This window comes from Leopardus geoffroyi, chromosome C3 (assembly GCF_018350155.1).
Source record: "Leopardus geoffroyi isolate Oge1 chromosome C3, O.geoffroyi_Oge1_pat1.0, whole genome shotgun sequence".
Lineage (NCBI taxonomy): Eukaryota > Metazoa > Chordata > Mammalia > Carnivora > Felidae > Leopardus > Leopardus geoffroyi.
Window position 1 is genome coordinate 134810663 of NC_059338.1, and position 20582 is coordinate 134831244.

The following is a 20582-nucleotide window of genomic DNA, read 5'->3' on the forward strand; positions in this document are numbered from 1 at the left end:
TGCGTTCTCCTTATTAAATGGGATGGCAAATTATGAAAAGTTTGGAGAAAGGCACATACTATTAAATGGTGGTGGGTTTTCCATTTTAAGTATCAAGCGAGAAGTTGTAATTACTTGGCCTGACTCACCTTGAGGAGTGAGTATTGGCTTTCAAATACACGAATAAAATGATGGCAAGACTTCCCATATATCTGCTGAGTTAAGTTAATGATAACAAGGAATTCTAAGGGTTATAAATAATTCTGCAATAAGGATAGATATGTGGAGCATTAGAAAGACTTTGTGTTTTAATAACCTTCTATTCAAATTTTAAAAATCAGTTAAGAGGAGGGTATTTTAAATCACTGGAAACTTTTAAAATTGATTTCTTATATTTATTAATATTTGAAAGAGCCATGATTCCCTGAAGACTTTCCTTTAGATTCACATACATATGCAGGCAGATTTTGTCTGCTGCATAAAATGTGCACTCTGGGAAAAAAATCGGAGCATTAAATCCTTCAAACCCTTAACGGTCACCTAAGACCAGGGAGACCATGGAAAGCTTAGCACAAATCCATAATCATAGCTTTTGAACCATGGAGCTCTGTCTCCAATAATTCAGAGTTTTAGGTTCAAGAAGAAAAATTACTAAATCCCAATGCACATAGTTTATCTAGATGTAAATGTAGATTTCATTTTAGAACACATAATTCTTTCCAACATAAAACTAACTTTGGGAGAATGACATATTTTCTCCAGTTGTAGATGAATTTTAAAATGTTATCTACTGCCCTTCCAAACAGAACAATGACATAAAAAAGAAGCAAATTTTTGTTGATAAAATCAACATAGGTGATGAGAATTACACCAAGTTCAAAAATATTAATTCATTTATGATGAGTACTTGAACCTCTATCTACTAAAACCCAGTTGTAAGGGTGACAGTAGGTAGATTATTTAAATTAGAATGTATAAATTAGCATAATTTAAGTCCTGCAAAGATGAATTATATTCTACATAACTGTGAGAGCAAATAATAGTGTAATTTTGGTATTCACTCACTAATTTTTGTTTCACTTATGTGTTGAAATTATTATGTAAGTAGAATATTGACTTAGTAAATAATATTAAAATGTTCTATTCAATATTACAAAGCAAATTATTTCATATACAGAAAAAGAAAACCAACCCTCTTGTGAATTTGTTGATTTTTAAATTTAGAAATACCACACTATAAGTGAGTTCTCAAGTTCTTCTCAGTGAGTTAATTTTAAAGAGTATTGTCATTCTGTTTGATTTTTGATGCATGTATGTACTAATCAATTCATTCATCCACTTATTTATGTATTTGTATATTCATTTAAATTCAATAAATACCTCTGTGCCAGGTGTTCAGCTTCATGCTTTCAAAACAAGTTGAGCAAGATAATTTTCTATGACTATCTCTCTCAGAATATATTTGAATACCTTTACAGTATTAATTTTTTAAAGAGAAATTAGTATTTATAAAGGGAAGGTAGTGGTAGCTTTCTTTGGTTTTACATTCTGTTCTGTTCTTGTTTTGGTTGAATTCTTCCTGGTTATTGGTGCCATATCCAGTGAGATCTACAATATAGAGAGGTCCATTCAACTTAGTGCAGAGGAACAATTATGAAGTGCTACCACAATATTTGCAAATTTATATATCTGACCATATTAAACAGTATTGAGTTGAAAGGACCCTTGTAAATAGTCCAAATCCAGTGCCAAAATATCAGTCTAATATACCAGTAGGGACAAGAGACATCATGAAAATAAAATCTTAGCATTTAATGCGTGGAGAAGCACACTCTATTTTTTAAGTGTCTGAGCTCACTGCTTATTAGCAATAATTGGTGGGTACATATGTGCAAGCTTTTTTGCTCTGTCTGCTCCAGAACAACTTCTGTATAAAAGTATACTTACTTATTTACTTACTAATAAAGTATAAATGATTTTCAAAATACAAACAATGAACTTTGAGCTTTTTTCAATCACATGGAGGGGAAAATGAGTACCTAAGTTTCTCAATATTAGAGAGTTTGTCTTGTCTTTTCATTTTAGAGAAGAAGAAGCCAAAGCATAGGAAGATAAAGTAATTTTTTTCAAAATCTAAGAGTATCTGGCAGCACTCAGAATAGAAGCTTAGCCAGTGTGGTTGACTGGGTGTGCAGGCAGGAACCTAGAAATCTGTAGAGTTTATCACAATGTTTTGTTTAGGTATATCCAACTTCTTCCTCTCATTAGTTTTACTCTTCCTGTTTTATGTCACAACAGGTTTTTTATGCAGAAAAGTTATACCTACACATAAAAATATGTATGTTTACTGAGCCAAGCTCAATTTGGATGTACAGTTCACATAAAAATCACATCAGCACATTTGGATAATGCCAAAAATATTTAATAACTGAATCTAATGATCTAACTTAAGTGGAAAAGAGTGTACTGAATCAGAAACTTATATTTTGTCATTTGCTGATTAGGTCTACGAATATTTGAATGTGAAAAATTCAGGGTGTAAGAAATTCAAGAAGGAACTTAATGAATATTTTTCCTCCAGTGGATGCGAATAGGTATAATCAACCACATGTTAGTGATGATGCATCGTTAAATTTTCCAAAAAAATTAAATCCCTACAATACTCAGTTATTATGAAAATGTGATTGTGGAAGGATATATATTTCCTTGGTGGATTAGTGGATTTCAGTGGTTTTGATAAAATTAAAAAGCCAGTAATTAAGTAATATCTGTTTTGTGTCTAGTTTTATACAGGCATAATGGGGAACACAAGAGGACCTCAAGAAGCATATAATCCAATCGAGTGAGAAGAAAACACAAGAAGTAATTAAAAAACTATTAAGGAAAAAGGAAACAAACAAACAAACAAACAAACAACATTGGTGGGGGCTAGACACCAGGGAGACTTGACATGATCTTAGAACACAGGATCTGAATAGGCAGAGGGAAGGAGAAAGAATTTACTATGAATCAGGAAAGAATGGCTTACGTAAAGGTACACATGCAAGACTACCAGTGAGAAGAAGCCAGACACTCCAAAAGCTACAGCGTCACCAAATGGCCAGCCTGGGTCCTCCATGTTCCTAGTACCACCACATTGTTCAACTTTCACTGTCAGTGTTAAAGGTCTATCATGGTAGTGTGTAATCTCATCAGTACTGCAAGAGATTTAGGTATATAGAAACTATTATCATTTCCTGTATTGTGCTACCTTCACATTGGTTTATGTTCCACAATACTTTGTTTTTTTGGTTTTTTTTTTAATTTTTTTAATGTTTATTTATTTTTGAGACAGAGAGAGACAGAGCATGAACGGGGGAGGGTCAGAGAGAGAGAGAGAGACACACACAGAATCTGAAACAGGCTCCAGGCTCTGAGCTGTCAGCACAGGGCCTGATGTGGGGCTCGAACCCATGGACCGTGAGATCACGACCTGAGGTCGGATGCTCAACCAACTGAGCCACCCAGGCGCCCCTGTTTTTTTTGTTTTTTAATGTTTAATGTTGTTAATATTTGACATGTAAAAAAGTATATACAGTTGACCATTGAACAACATGAGTTTCAACTGTATGGGTCCCCTTGCACAGGATTTCTTTCAATAAATACAGTGCGGTACCATAAATGTATTTTTCTTATGATTTTCTTAACATTTTCTTTTCTCTAGCTTACTTTACTATAAGAATATAGTATATAATACATACAACGTATAAAATATGTGTTAACTGTTTATATTATCGGTAAGACTTCTGATCAGCAGTAGTCTATTAGCAATTAAGTTTTTAGGGACTCAAAAGTTATATTCAGATTTTTGCCTGTTCAGGGGATCAGCACCCCAAATCCCCATATTGTTCAAGGGCCAATTGTATACAATATATATGTAGATTAAATATATATATATATATGTATGTATATATATGTATATATATGTGTGTGTATATATATATATATATAGTATATTCAGGTTACAAAGCACAGTGATAAACACCTCAAACCCACCTCCTAACTTAAGAATTAGAACATTTCCAGCAACCTACATATACCTGTGAGCACCTTCCTTATCCCATCTCCTTGTTTCCCTTATCCCTTGAGGACATCCATCATCCTGAGTCTTTAATTCCCTTCTTTAAATATAGTTTTATCACTTATGTATATTTTCCTAAAGAAGATATTATTTAGATTTGCTAGTTTTGAGCTTTACAAAAATGGCATTCTATGACTTACTTTTGTCCAATCAATATTATGCTTTTAAGACTTGTTCAATTGTGAGCTGTGACTTGCCCATACTGAATTGGAAGACCCACTGTCATTTTCAGATCAGTTGCTTTAAATCAGATATGGTGAGAGTATTTACATCATCGAAAGCATCATTCTCTACAAATCAGGGCTTTCTTTCCAAAGAAAGCTGTGTTAACATTTACCAGCACACTTCTGATTTCATTCATCCTATGTGTGTACTTGAAACGCAGTTTCCTATAATGCAATAATTCCACAGTGTATCCATTTTCCTGTCCACCAGCATATCAACAAAGTTTGTTCACATTTTATGGTACAGGAGACTTGTTTCTCAAGGATATTCACCCAGAAGTAGAGTTTCTGAGCTTTAGAGTATATGAATATTCAAGATTTTAAAATAATGGAAAACTGTTTCCAAAATTGTTTATACCCCACCTATAGTGTATGAGTTTCCTTTGATCTCTGTCTTCACTAGCACTTGCCTTTGCCAGATTTCCTAATTAACATCAAGCCAAAGATTGTAAAACAGCATCCTTCTATGGTCTTAATTTGCCTTTCCTTGATTACTAAAGTAGTCAAGCATTTTTCATGTGCTCATTGGCAATTTGTGTTTCCTCTTCTGTGAAATATCTATTCGTATCTGTTGCTTATTTTTCTATTGGTTTGTTGATCTTTATTAAATTGTACATTGTTTATGTATTCTAAATATTAATCTTTAATCAGTGACAAATATGTTGTAAGTGTATTTTGCTATTTTATGGCTTATCAATTTACTTATTTCTGACATCTCTTGATGAACAGGAGTTCTTAACACTCTGTAGTTGAATTAAAATACTGTTTTTAATGTTAAGGGATTTTTTCCCACCTTATTCTTTTTTTTTTTAAATATGAAATTTATTGCCAAATTGGTTTCCATACAACACCCAGTGCTCATCCCAACAGGTGCCTTCCTCAGTACCCAGCACCCACCCTCCCACCCCTCCCACCCCCCATCAATCCTCAGTTTGTTCTCAGTTTTTAAGAGTCTCTTATGCTTTGGCTCCCTCTCTCTCTAACCTTTTTTTTTTCCTTCCCCTCCCCCATGGTCTTCTGTTAAGTTTCTCAGGATCCACATAAGAGTGAAAACATATGGTATCTGTATTTCTCTGTATGACTTATTTCACTTAGCATAACACTCTCCAGTTCCATCCACGTTGCTACAAAAGGCCATATTTCATTCTTTCTCATTGCCACGTAGTATTCCATTGTGTATATAAACCACAACTTCTTTATCCATTCACCAGTTGATGGACATTTAGGCTCTTTCCATAATCTGGCTATTGTTGAAAGTGCTGCTATAAACATTGAGGTACAAGTGCCCCTATGCATCAGCACTCCTGTATCCCGTGTTTTCCCATCTTCTTTAATATGTCCTTCTCTATCCAAATGTAAGGAAAATATTTTTCTATAGTTTCTTTTCTAACTAGCCCAATTGGATTTAACAACTGCATCTAGTTAGAATACTGAATAATGATGCAGTGATTTATCTTAGACGTCATTGTCGTGGCATTACATCTACTTATTTACTTATTCAGGCAACATTTTGAAGTGCCCTGACATGATCTTAATATCCTGTGTGAAGGAGTTTGAATTTTGTCCCATAGAAAATAGAATGAAATAAGCATCTTCATGTTTAGAAAGCTAATGAACTAAAAGGAGATAAGATAGTACAAGGAGTGCCTATTTACAGGTTTGTTACCCTTGGCAGAGGAAGAGGACGAAAACACAGACTAGGCAGTGTCAGGGGAAATGAGGAGGAGGCTGGCTTGGAGGGGGAATTCTGAGGTAACACTGACATGATTCGAGGCCAACTTAATATAGGGCTGAGACAGAGGGAGGAAAACCAAATATGATGTTGACATTCTGGCAGGCAAGGCTGAAGGGTTCAATGATGTGAAAATGAGAATAAGCAATGTACATTACAAAAGCAAGCTGAAATTAGGGACAAAATTTGGCGAGTAGCCAACATATAGTTGACCTGTTTGTACCTAAAACAGGCACAGACATTAAGAGGCTGCTCCTCAGAATCCACACATCCTGCTTCCTTTCTCCTTTGCCCTTAACCTCCTGACGCACACAGCCTGAGGGAATGGTGGACATGTGAATGGCCATTACCATGATTTGGTGTGGGGTGAGATCTTTGGTTTTAGCTTCTTTCTTTCTTTCTTTCTTTCTTTCTTTCTTTCTTTCTTTCTTTCTTTCTTTTTCTTTCTTTCTTTCCTTCAAGTGCCACTAAAGTTACAGTAAATATTGTTGGATTTAAAACTTACCCAAAGAATCCGGGACTATTTCATCTGGAGAAAGAAGTACTTGTGACGTCTCTTCTGTCCTTTCTGCCAGGTTATCTCCTTGAAGCCTAAATAATTAAAAATGGTCATTGAAACCTCAAATAGTGTTGACTTGTGAAATGTGAACTATATACTACGAGGACATCGCTTCTAAACTTAAAATCAGACTTGCTTCCTCACAAGGGAATTAAAGTTTTACTAAAGCATTTGTCATATAGTGTTTTTGCTTTTCTAACCTTTAAGGATAAGTCTTTCATCATCTTTTCTCCTATGTTCATGGCAAGATTAGTGTAGGCAGAATCTGCTGTTTTTCTCAGCCTCACTGGAGGAAGGTTTGTAAGCAAATGTTTTCACTGAAACTACAACGGGGAAGTGAGTGGAAGCGGAGCAAGAGTCCCACACAGAGTACTCTCCTGGCTTCTGGGTCCAGGGGCAGAAGAGGGTTTCTACATAGCGGCTCATCAAACACAGTTCTCCACATTCACCAAACTTGAGCTTAAAGGCCTGCACATCAAGGTAAGTCTCAACACTGGCAGTGAGGATTCCTAATATGTATGACTGCCCGGGGTTCTCCAAGACGCTGGGTCTTCAGGAAGGGAAGACCCATGGACACTTTCAGGGCAATATATTTCTGAGCTTCTGTATGCACCTTGCTATAGCGAGACTAGCAATACCTAATTCAAACAGTCTGGATTTATATTATACTATGAAACCACTCTATCCGAAGAGTGGTTATCCATCATTGTTGGAACTCGGTCCTAAGAATAAGGTCTGCTAATGTTGGAGGACAATATATCAAATAATCCAGAGATTGGAAGTTTCTATCAGTGCCTTACTTTTTTCTTGCATTGAACTACAGGCAAGTGCCCTCACGGGAGACTATTAATAAAGGCATAACAAATAGCATTACTATTTTTAAAAATACAAACTTAAGTACAATTCACACCTGCACCATGCTCAAAAGTTCAACTTTTCAACTATTTTACATCTTTGCTTTTATATACCACAGTGGAATCACAAAATAATTTGCATTTCACTTTTGCAATTTAAAGCATATATGTATGACTCTTTATGTTTTGTGTAATTATAAATATTATAAATTATATTTTCATTTTTATTCAGTATTAAATTTTGTACATTTTTGTATATAGTACACATTAATACTCACATATTACCTTTTATACACAAAACCATATTTACTGTATTACATAAGCTAACTAAAGAATTATCAAGGGTAATTTCCTGAGAGTCATAACACTTTTTGATCAAATATATGTGAATTTATGTTTTTTGATTGACTTTACTTTGAATTAAGGTTTTAAATTTTACTTTGAAAGAGCAGCATCACTTTTAAATGAATGATTTAACTACATGTCAAATCTGCCCAATTATTTCTTCTTATTTTGTTTATTTCCAATATTAGAGTAAATACTTTACTAATCTACAATATCAAATATTCTTTTCTGCATTTTCTTTATCTAGGACCATTTCATCAAAGTTTCAAAGAGAGAAAGTATGTAGAAACAAGTGATATGAAAGGTATAAGTAAAATTTATCATTCAAAATTGGCAATGAATGTCAACACATCTAGGTATCTCAATTTAGGTATCTCAAAAAACCTAAATTGAAAATAAATATCCAACAAAGGCAGAAAGAAGCAAAAAATAAAAACTAAGTTGTAATTTTTTTTTGCTTATTGAAAGCTTCCATAAAAATATTTAGTATTTATTAACATACTCCATAATAAGCCTAATGTTGTAGAGATGTAAATAAATTACAAATGACCCTGATTTCACAGACTTCAGTTTAGCTGAGTCGAAAAGATAAATGGCCATGCAAACAACCCAACAAACTGGGTGGCCTTGGAGCTGGCTCATCTTTGTCCAAACACTGCCCTCCAGATACCTTAAGAGGTGGATTTACCGTGATTTGGCAGCAATTGCATTGTGGAATGCTTCACAGCCCTGCTATCCTTGAGCGCTCTGCCAATGTTTCCCGAGCTGTAATCCACACAGCACTACTTCTGTAAGAGGTTAATAGGCACTATGCAAACAAGGGTTATGTGGGCAAGTCCGGGAAATACAGTCTTAATAAAAGTTCAATCTGTTTTTTCTTTACACTACAAGAGTTTTACTTATACTCCCAAGTCTTTTCTCTGCTTTCTAAAACCTTTTCCATATGAAACACTCTTCTGCATTCTCAGTCCCTAAACAAAATGCTTCCTGCTCCTTCTTGTCATCATCAAAACCCTTTTGTCTTCTCAGAACATTACATCCCTTTTTTCCTCTAAGACCATGACAGCGCCTCCTCTCCAAAGGAGGCTGCCTAATCCCTTGACCTCAGATAACACAGAATTTGAAATATTAACCTTCCTTCTTTCTCCCTGTAAAGACTTTGCTCGGACTCAAACTTTTCTTCTTCAACTCAAGTCACTATTATCTTGAATGCTTTTCGTGTTCTTGTGTATCTACCCACTAATTTCAAATCCCTTATTTCAAATCTGGAGATCTTTCCTTTTACTTCACCTTCCCTAGCCCAAGGACAGACAACCCCAAATTGGTCTGTATCAGCAATATTTCAATCCAATGTTCTGTTTTCTAACGACAAACTCGCCTCTTTTAGGCTCTTTTACAAACTCGCTATCCTTCACACTTTCTCCTCAATCAAATACAGGTCTCCAGTTTCTATTTTCTCCGAGGTATCTGGCCTCTCCTGACTCCAGTTCTGCGCTACGCAGCTGGGACTTGTGGTTCTCAGTTCCCATGAACCTACATCCTCCTGTCATTACTGACCAACCAGACCCTAATTTTGTATTAATCCATCATTTTCCTACACATGTGCACCTGGGGCAATGCTGGAGAAAATCGGACACTCTAGAATTGGTGAGTTACAAGTCAATGGTCCCCAACTTTAAACTTGGTCTTCTTGGTTGTCTGTCTTCCATTCCTTTCAAAATCTTTACAAAACTATAACCTCTTTTTTAGGTCACCTAGAAAAACTGTATGTTAAGGAATAAAGATCTGCTACTCTCCCTCACACAGCACCTACAGAATTACCTTCACCCCAACCAGTATTTACCACTTTGCCAATTCACAAAGGGTGAGGGGCTCTCTCTCTTGTGTAAGGCTTAGACCATCCACTTAGACTGGTGATTTGAATCCCATCAACTCATCTCTCTCTTGGACCTTAATTTATTTTATCCACTACAATTGATTCTGTTCATCTCCACTGTTCATTTCCCACAGCATAGAAGCAAGCTCATTTGTCTTTCAGCCTTAAAAAACAAACAAACACAAAACAAAATCCCTCCCATAGTTATCCCAAACATTTAACAGCTGCTTTTTCTTGGTCATCCTTCTTTGAGCCAACCTCCCTAAATATTCTTCATTCAGCGTCTTTGCTTCCACCGTTTTCATTCATTCCTCAACTTATTTTAATTTGGTTTGTGTCTCTACCATTCTGAAATGAAATGACTCTCTAACCTTCTAATTGTCATATAAAACAGGAGCTTTTCACACCTTGTTTTTATTTAACTGTCAACTGTACTTTGTATGAACACTCTTTTCCCACTCTTTTTTTACACCACCTCCCTGAATCAGCTCATCTACTCATGGTTTTAGCCACAGAGAGATCGCTATTTTTCAAATCTTTATCTAGAATCCTCAGCTCAAATTTTTGTAAGGACATTTTACTTGGATGCACCATGAGCATCTCAAAGGCAACATATCCAAAAGCAAACTTTTTCATCATCACCCTGTTTTGCATCCCACATGGCTAATCAGTTGCAGTGTTGCTAATTACACCTCCTAAGGAGATGTCCTGAATCCATCACTTCTTTATACATCACTATAATATTGTTGCTTATTTTGATTTACCTAGATTATTATATCATGTCCTCACAGATAGTCATACTTAGAAACTGGCCCTCCAAAAATCCATTTTCCATATGGCTACCAGCATACTCAAAACAAATCCAACCGTATTACTCTAATGATTTAAGTATTTTAGTGCAAGAGATCTTAACATTAGTATTTTTAGAGGGTTTGTGGGCAGGTTTTATGAGAATCACAATAATTCACGAGAAATGGAATGAAAAGTTTTTGGCAGATGTGCTCTTTTTGGACAGGGGGACAATAACTTCAACCAGATTTTCAAAATAATCCTTGGCTCAAAAAAGTTTAAGAACTACCATTTTTACTGGATTTTCATCACCTGCAAGATGAGTTATGGCTTCCTTATCAAGTCATTTGAGTTTCTCTATCACACAACTCCTACCTATCTCTGCAAATTCTTCTTTTGTTTTATACTCCATAAACACCACCGCTTTTTACTTTTTTGCAGATGTTTTTATTCAGTCTCTGTGTTATTATATAATTATCTCTGATGTGACTTACTTTCCCCCATTTTACTTTTGGCTTAATCCTACTTTTTCATTCTAGATTCTTATCTTTTCAGAAGCTTTTCTTCCAGAAGTCTTAGCACCTATGCACATCTTTACCATGGCTTTTTCTTTACTATATTTTAATTGTCTGTTCAGATGTCTGTTTGTCAATAAATTCCAAGTCTTAAAGGCAGGAATTTTATTTTCCTGTCCCTAGAACCTAGCTTAGGTTGAACTTGATACATTGTAAGCTCTAAAAGATATTTCTTAACTAGTGATTAGTTCACCTTGGAGATAATGACAGGAAGATAGAGCTCACCCTATATATATGAGGAATTTTCTACAGAATATGATAATAGAGTTATATTTTCTTGAAAAGAGGTAAAAATATCCTGTGTATATTTAGGGTTAAGCAGCTCTTAGCCTAGTTAACCCTAATGCAGAGCATGAGACAGAGGCTTATGTGCAAGTGTTTGTATGATCTGGGCGGCAGGATTGAAGGACATGGGAGTAAAACACAAAAGGAGAGAAAGCCAATATAAGGATGGGTTATTGAGCCAGCCCCTGTATAGGCAGCTTCTGCATAATCCCACAAGAATTCTGAGGATTCTTATGAAACGTGTCCATTTGAAGTATGAAAGGGTAAAGAATTTATCCATAGGTTCCTGGTCAAGGGTGGTCTATGAGCTTTGATAACCCTGAACTTTTAAACTGCACATAACTTGGTTGTGAGTGATCCTCACTGGCCATCCCAAGGCAGGAAATAAGACATAAAAGATACTAGCGAAAATGAGATGCTGAGGGTTACACCTGCACAAAGCTGGCTGCCACAATTAGAAACATGTGCAGATACAGTTGCTGATAAGAGGTATTTGAAATGGCATACAAGTGGGGCAGATAACAACAGTAAATGTGTTTGGGTTTAAGATAAATCAACCAGATTTAATTTTATATTGACCACTGAGACCTGACTGAAGGAAAGGCTATTATAAATGTAAGTAAACTCTTTCTCCAAGTTTTTGAGTCAACAATCAGCTTCCATTGAGTCAGTCTTAGCAGTGAACAAAGCCATGAAAAAGAGCATCCTCAGAGACTGTTGTAATGCCTATCACAGAGCCTATCATGGTACCACATGTATATGATCAATAGATATTTGTTAAGTATATGTTATCAAAAAGTTCCTGGGTCTTATAAGGTAGACTTAAGAACAATGTACCAGTCAATAGAAAGAAGATTGAAGCTCATTCAGGAGAATGGTAGGTACAGTATTGGTTCAAATTTTGCTTGTTTGGGGATGTTTTGAGATTTGGCTGATCCCAATGTCTAATTCTATAAGAAGAAGCAAGGAAACCAAAAATGGGGCCAAGTAGCAGTCCAGTCCCAGTCCAAAATGGTCAGTAGAAACACACTTCTCCCAGCCATTTCCATTCAGATGAGGAAGTTTTGAATAGTGTAAGCAGTGGGAGAAGAGAGATGATTAGTGCCACTTCTTTTTTATACTTAAAAAAATCCAAAACACTCAAAAAGGAGACATATTTTCCTTTCCTTTAAATCTCTGGTATTGTCAATCCGATTGAACTATGTGATGTGATGAGAGAAGATTCAAATAAGTGAATTCTTACTTTTTCATTTTGGCCTAGAAGACATTCAAATTCATGAGCACTCATCCTTCTGTTTTTATTTTATCACGCAACATATTATGTATTTTAATCTTTCATGAATACTTTCTGGAAGAAAGCAGTATCTAACTAGAATGGACACCTTATTAAATGTTTCTTTGAACCAAATTGAATACACTATGGTATGCATGATATCAAGTGCCAAGCTAACAGTTCTGGCCTGTATATATAGTTCAGAGGAAATGATAAAAAAAAATCAGGATCAACTGAAGAAACATTAATGGAATAGGTGGTACTTGAACTGAGCTTTGAAAAAGCAAAAGTTTGATTAGGTAAAGAGAGAGAGAGAGAGAGAGAGAGAGAGAGGAGTGTTCCAGATAAAGAGCAGTGAGATAATAGACTATGTTTACTTTGGAAAAAGAAGGGCCCTTCGGGGATGGGAAGGAAGGTAATAAAGTAAATAATGACAGAGAGAGAACACCAAGTATAAAAACAACTGATTGATTGCTTCAGTGAGAGAAGTTATTTTGAGAGCAACAAACAGCACATCTAGGTTATAAAATGGATTCATATGAGATCTTGCACACCAAACAGGAGAAATTAGACAACATAGTAGGAAACCTTTGAAAGTTTTGATTATATGCCTAATATGACCAAAGCTGCACTGACAAAATAATATTCATCTTTGGACTGGTGAAATCTAAAAGACCATTTGGGAAATGTTTGCAATAATCCCAAAGCAGAAGATCAACAGCATGAAGTAAGGAGGGTCTATGAGAGTGCCAGGTACTGCAGGGGGGGGGGGGGGGGGGGTGAAGCAGCAAACATGGCCAACCAAATTCCCATCCTCAGGAAGCTTTCATTCTACTGACTAAAGATGATGGATAAACAAGTGAAATACACAGAATCAACTGTTGGTAAGAAATCTGGTTCAAAATGGGGGATGTAAAAGTAAAGCCAGAAAAGAAAAAAAAAAAAAAAAGTAAAGCCAGGAAGGCATGTAGAGAAGGTCTGGAGAAAGTGTACTATACAATTTTATATTGTGTGTCAAGGAAAGGAAAGGCCTCACTTGTGAGTAATATTTGACCCAAAATTTGAAGAGGTCAGGGAGTAAGCAAATAGATGTCTGGGAAAGAGCATCACAGGGAGAGGAAATAGTACACACAAATGTCCTGAGGCCAAGGACTGAAGCAGAGTGAAGGAGGAGGGGATTAGGAGGATATGTTGACAGAGGGGAGTAGCTGGAGCTGGATGGAGTAGGACTTTCTACTGTGTCATCTAGAACGTTGATGCTGAAATATCTAGTCCTCTTCCATGATGAAAATGGAAGCCAGTGGGAATCAGAGTGATGTGATCAGACGTACACTTTGAGAAGGATGTGCTCGGTTGACCATAGACTGTAGGGGAGAAGCATGAAAGCAGAGAAATTCTTGAGGAGCCTATTCCACCAATTTTGTTGAGAGTTGAGCTTCCCCAAGGGCGGCAATAGTGGAGATGGTAAGAAGTGGACTGATGGTGGATGAATTCTATAGCTGGAGCCAATGGAGTACATGATAAATCAGGTGTGTGTGTGTGTGTGTGTGTCAGAGAGAGAGAGAAAGCAAGAGAGAGAGAGTGAGGGAAAGAGAGAGAAGTATAAACAATGTCATTTTTCTGTCCTGAGCAACTGAAATCATCATGTCACCATTTGCTGAGTTAAGGAAAACTGAGGGGAAAGCAAACTTGGTGGGGATTAAGTGGAATTTCATCGGGGACATGGTAAGTTTAAAATGCATTTTAGACACGGAGGTAGAGGTGTAGAGAGGTGGCTGGATATCCATGTGGAGATGCTGAAAAGACTGGATGGAGCTGTGGAGTGAGGCTTGCCCTTTCTGGATTCTAAAACCTCTACAGAGAACTTCAGACTATGATATACTGCTAGTTAGGGCAGCTGTTTTGAAGAGTAAGATATTCTGTTTCACTAGAAAATAAATAACATATCATAATAAATGTCAATTGGAGCAAGTGAACCACAATAAACAGTTTTAGTTTTAAAAACTTTTGAACCATTTTCTTTAAATGGCTAGAAATTAACTTATCTTCCCCTTCCAAAGTCTGCTTTTAATTCACAAAGCCTCTTTCATAATATCAGTCATTGAGTTATTTCTAAGTCTCCTTGTGAGTGTTAATACTCCGTTTTAGGATACCAGTATGTTTCTCCAGGATTATTTTTTGAGAAAAATTCTAACAACTTATTGTCACTCACTCAATTTTGAAGTCTTAAAAAAGCCAAAATTGTCATCAACACCAAAAATTTATTGGAGAGCTTCAAAGACAAAGCTCTCCACTGAGCCCTGAGCCCACAATCTGGCATAAGACCTGCATGGTATTTGCATGATCTAAATCCTTTGCAAGCAAGCTTTCCTGAAGTCAGAGATCAGGCCTGAGACTGCTGACACTATGGGGACACTATGGCGTATTCATTTACATTTGTGCCCCTTCGAAATAGCTATGTAATTTAAATGGCATTTATCTGAATTCACTAAACACTTATTTTAATTCTTTTCCTATCCTAGAGTGGCTGCTCTATGGAACTTTCCTGCCCTCTTCACTCAGCCCCAGTTCCGGGAATAATTCAGGAAATTATCTGGACGTTCTTCCTCCCACACTCCTTTCCAAACCCACTGACACCACCTCGGCCTCTCCCTCCCCTGGCCATTCTCGTTTGACCCTCTGGTGAATGTCTGCTCACTTTGACTCTGGCCCTTTCATGTCATCTCTCAGATTCCTTAGCAGCATTCTCTGTACCCTCAACACAGATCCACCTTCCAGAGCCTCCAGCAAATCCTACTTCCAGCACCTCGATTTCCCTTCTTATTTTAGCATATTCATTTTAAAAATCTTCCTTCCAGCATTCATCTATTGCGGTTGAGGTCACCTGAAGATAAGTAACAATGCATCAAGATGAAGCAATTTTTTCCTAAGAGCAGAATGGAGTAGAATAACCTCCTCCTTCACCAGAGGGCTTTCCTTGAATATTGGTTTTTAAATTCTCTCCCTCATTTGCAAGTGTGTCTGATCATGAACCTCTGAAATATAGTGATTGATGGTAACACAGAGATAAAAAGCCACTCTCTTTCCTGCTAAAGTTTCCTTTTAACTTCCTATCTCCTGAGAGTGAGATATGGGCCTGCAAACTATCTGTAACTCTCTAATGAAAATCATCCTTCTCTCCTGCAGGGCCCCTTGCAGACATATAGCTGCCATAGGTGGCCTCTTATCTGGGCTGCTAATTACTCTCCTGGCAGAGGCTTAAGAATTTTAAAGCTAAATCTAAGGAAAGCACACACGGAAAAAGATGTTTTGTTTTCAATCTCTTCTGCTTTATCTCAGCTCAAAGGTAAAACTGTCAACACAAAGTAAGGTAGAGAAGATCAGGCATGGAGCAGGACTGATTCTTAGCACGCTTTAGGACCAAGGCAGATAGGACCAGAACGTGGGCCACTGACTCACATACCTTGGCCAGATGATTACGTGCACAAAGGACGACACTTGTGGCATTCCAACCTTCCTGAATCTGAGGTGGCCATGAGAAAGGATTAAGATCAAATTGCCAGACTGCGTGGAGCTAAAGAAACTTCAAGAGAAAGCAGCCAAACACAGAATGCCTGAGCTAGAGGCAGCCCTGGGCATCGAAATCCTCAAGCTTCCTCCAGCAAAGCATCATGTACATGTTTAACCTGATTTCATGTCGATAATCTGGCAAAGTGGAGGTATCCTTTCAGCGTCTGCCATCATTCTTAGAGAGGGCCCTTTTAAACATCTATCTAAATAGAAATAGGTGCTTACTTGACGTTGTAGACCAGTGGTTCTCAATTTTTAGTATACATTAGAATCCCTTAGAGGACATAAAACACTGATTGCTGGGATCCACCCATAGAGTCTCTGATTCAGAAGGTCTGGCATATAGCCCAAGGATTTGCATTTCTACTAAATTCCCAGGTAATGCTGATACTCATGGCCAGGGAAGTGCCTCTGTAGTGCCTCCTTTTTTCACAGCTGTGCAAGGAGATGGATTTTTCCCATCCATTCTCATGGCAGTCATAGTATGTTGCCATGACTAGAACACCAAAAATAGAGAGAGATCTACCAGAGGATGTTAGTATTTTCTTTCTGTAAATTGCTAAGTATTGACTTTTTTAGCTGACCTCTAAATTTTATTCCCAAGTACGTATGATTCCATCTCAATGGGTTAAAAATCTGAGTCAGATTCCTCTTGAGCTCAGGATGCTGTGTACTTAGCCTAACTCAGAGAATTGCCAGGTCAGCAGGCATCTGGCTCAGGAGCAGCTGTAAGAGGTCTTTTTAAAGTGCTGATTTCTAACAGGTTGAAAAATGGGATTGTGTGGGGAGCCAAAACACCCTTTTGGAAAACTGCCAAAACTTTTGTTCCTTCCTTAGCCATTCCTTCCTTTAATCAGGGACCCCTTACGGTACTAAAACAGAAGCCTGCCTCACATATGTACCTGATAGAAGACCACCCTTCTTTCCCAGATCCCCTGGAAGCATCTGTGAGATTGCTGAGTCCTTCTCTATGTAGCCATTCTCTCTCCCATTCTCTGGTAGTTAAAAACAAACTCAACACTGTCAGACTTTTTCATGCTATAGCACTGGGAGAGATAATGTGTCTTGCTGCCTTAGTCAGATGGCTTATGTTCCTTTCTTTGCTTTTCCCGTTACACAAAATTTGGAATAATTGGAATTCAGTTGTGGTAACTAGCAGAATTATGAGGTATACTGAAATTCCCAAATCATGAGTGGTATTACTTTATATCAGAGAGAGGTAATGTTTTAGTAGGGCTCTATCTGCTGATGGCAACTGAGAAAACATTGCCAGTGATATGCAGTATCACAACCTGAGAAATTGCTAGTAGTCATGGAACCAGCATTAAGGAATGAACCACGGGCTGCCTCATAGCAATCCTTCTTGATAATGTTGTACATTTTGGGGAGGAGAAAATAAAGGAAGTCCTAGCAAACCCTACCAAGTTCCATCTACTTAGGAGGGTTGGTGGAAAGAGGACAGGGAAAATCTGAGAAGATTCACTTGGAAATCTGAAACCACTGTGTATTGAGGTTATAGCCTAAGAAAGGTGAGCTTAGAGAGCTTCTACATCAAACAGAAAGGCTGTACCAACTGGGGATTTTATGATCTGACTTCCCCATAAAGGTAACTCTCCATGTTCCAATAAAGGACAGGAGAATACAAGACATTTAAAGATACAAACACGGTTCCCCTTTCCTCCATGCTTTAATGTAGCACTGATGCACCCACAACAGGCAATAAACAATCGCTAATTGAGTCAGTCTTACTTTAGCACTGTCTCCAAGTTTGAGATCTTTTCTATGTTTTAAGCCTGTTGTGGGACAGAAAGCTTGGCTTAAGTTTGTTTTTAGCATAACCCTGTGAAATAAATATAACCTTCGATAATAAATGTTTTTCAAGTGACTCAATATTAAGCTGCCATATTTATTAGTATTTGGGCAGCATAATAAAATTTTCTGACAAGCAAGTTGGTGATCTGGCAAACAAGATCCATTTAGAAAATGTTAAGTATGGGGCATCCTTGAAGAGATTAGAACAGAAAAGATAAAGGCATTCTTTTATTAACAATCTTTTTAAAATTCTTAGGAAGGAACAACACTGAATACAAACGTCTGCATAATTGGAAAAGCCAATAAGGCATAAATATACTAGGAAAATTCATCTTCTGGCATAATACTCTACAAGAAGAAATACATTCAGTGACTTACTAGGGAATATAAATACTGTTTTGTAAAATATAACTATCTTAGTCTAGAATTTATTTTTTCCAATGTGCATATCGATTGATCTCGTGAAATGATCACCGAATTTGTTTATAGTGCATTGATATCAAAATTATTGGCTTTTCTTTTGGAGAATTTCATGCTCTGGTTTGAGCACTAATGTTTGTAATTGAAAATAAATACATACTCTAAAAATTTTGATTTTTATTCTGAAATGTCATCAGAAAATTCAGAATTTAATGACAGTACTCTTTAACAGTAATAATATCTTTAGTCTGATTTGATTCTAAAATATTTATTTTATATTAGTAAGGCTAATTAACTGTTCAGTGATTATGGAACTAATTAATAAAAGACACTAATAGAGATAAAATTAATATAATTATACATTTGATATGACTTATGCAGGCCATTCAGGAATTGTGACCCAATTATAAAGATAATTAGCATAACAAATAATTGAAAGTAATTGCAATTTCAATTTTACTACAAAGTGTCTAGGGAGGTCCAGAATGTCAAGCAAGTGAATAAATAAGAATCTTTCAGATATAGATAATGATATGAAATATAATTTTTCACTTTTGTTCCTATTTCTTACGTAAGATACCCCATCTTTTGTCAATATGGAAACAAAAATGAGGAAAATAATAGGAAGAGTCATTTAAATCAATCTTCCCATATTATGACAACAAAATAAAGTCCAACAGTGCTATTGCTATTTGAAAATTATGTCTAATTCCGGGGTGCCTGGGTGGCTCAGTCGGTTAAGCGGCCGACTTCGGGTCAGGTCATGATCTTGCGGTCTGTGAGTTTGAGCCCCGCGTCGGGCTCTGTGCTGAAAGCTCGGAGCCTGGAGCCTGTTTTGAATTCTGTGTCTCCCTCTCTCTGACCCTCCCCTGTTCATGCGCTGTCTCTCCCTGTCTCAAAAATAAATAAAAACGTTAAAAAAAAAAAAAAAGAAAGAAAATTATGTCTAATTCCAAAATAGGACCAACAACTTTGCTTTAAAACTAGGAGGCAGCACTATATAGTAGCAATAATTGGGTCTTTCAAGTGTGAGCAGGATTAAAATCATTAAAAAGTGTATTTAAGCAAAACTATATGTTAGAATGCCTTCAAAATTTACCATTTTCACATTATGCTTGGTATTCATGGTTGTATATATATGCATTACATATAAAAACTAAGGAATTACATAAATAAAGCTGAGGAACTCATGGTTTTCTATCACAGCAATTTCTATAATCATTTCATCCAGAGAGGCAGCATTTAGACAAGAATCCTTTCTCAACCAATCATCATATATCAAATCACTTGAATAACATGTTTTTATCATGTGTCATTCTGTCAAACACCTTGTTTTAATGTTCTGAAAGGAAAAAATGCCAAATGCACTTAAGACCTATTCTTATTTTACTAAGATTTTTTTAAGGCATCTGCTTTTCTTACATAATTAATTTGGTGATGAAACAGTTGCTATCCTATGTCCAAAAGTATAGCCCTTAGGAAATACCCAGTAAAATAAAACAAACAAACAAAACTTTAGTTAGGGGCACTTAAAAAAACAGGCTTATAAAAATTTGAATTTCAGGGCCATCTACTTAGGAAATGAGTAGATGTTTGGGGATATTGCTTGTATTGAGGGAGATTATTCATTTCAACAACAAAATAGCATCTTGTACATCGCAACATTCTTCCACTCTTGTGGTTGCCTCTTCCCAATTTGTACCTCCTTCCTAAATGAATGTTAAAAGTCATCGACAGCAGCGTGGGAGCTGTAACACGTCCAGTATGCAAGTCGCTGGGAATTAACTTGCTCAATGACGCTCAGCAAGTAAGTAGCAAAACTGGGACACTGTTAGACTCTGAGGTTCAAGGCCTTAACTACACACTGTTCTTGTTTTCACAGGCTCAACTAATAAGATGAAACATTATTTCATTGAATCAATTATCAAATCATAGCAACTCAATCTGAAAATAAGGGTTCATGACCTCATCACTACCTCCTAATACCATCACCTTGAGGGGTAGGATTCAACGTATGAATTTTGAGGAGACACAAACACTCAACTAGAGCATCTAAATATTCTTTTGACAAGCTAATATTTATGCGAAGAAACTTAAATAGAATTTGAACTTTAAATAAACTCACTAACAGCTGGAAAGAAGGCCCCTGATATGAAGCACTGTTATAAC

General features: G+C 36.6%; 1 protein-coding gene across 1 annotated transcript in view; it reads right to left on the minus strand.

Annotated features, from left to right (window-relative positions):
* CC3H8orf34 (chromosome C3 C8orf34 homolog) overlaps positions 1-20582 on the minus strand; it is a 405008-nt gene that overhangs the window by 89470 nt on the left and 294956 nt on the right. Inside the window, 1 exon segment of the mRNA XM_045454994.1 lies at positions 6561-6646. Coding sequence (XP_045310950.1) covers positions 6561-6646 — 86 coding nt within the window.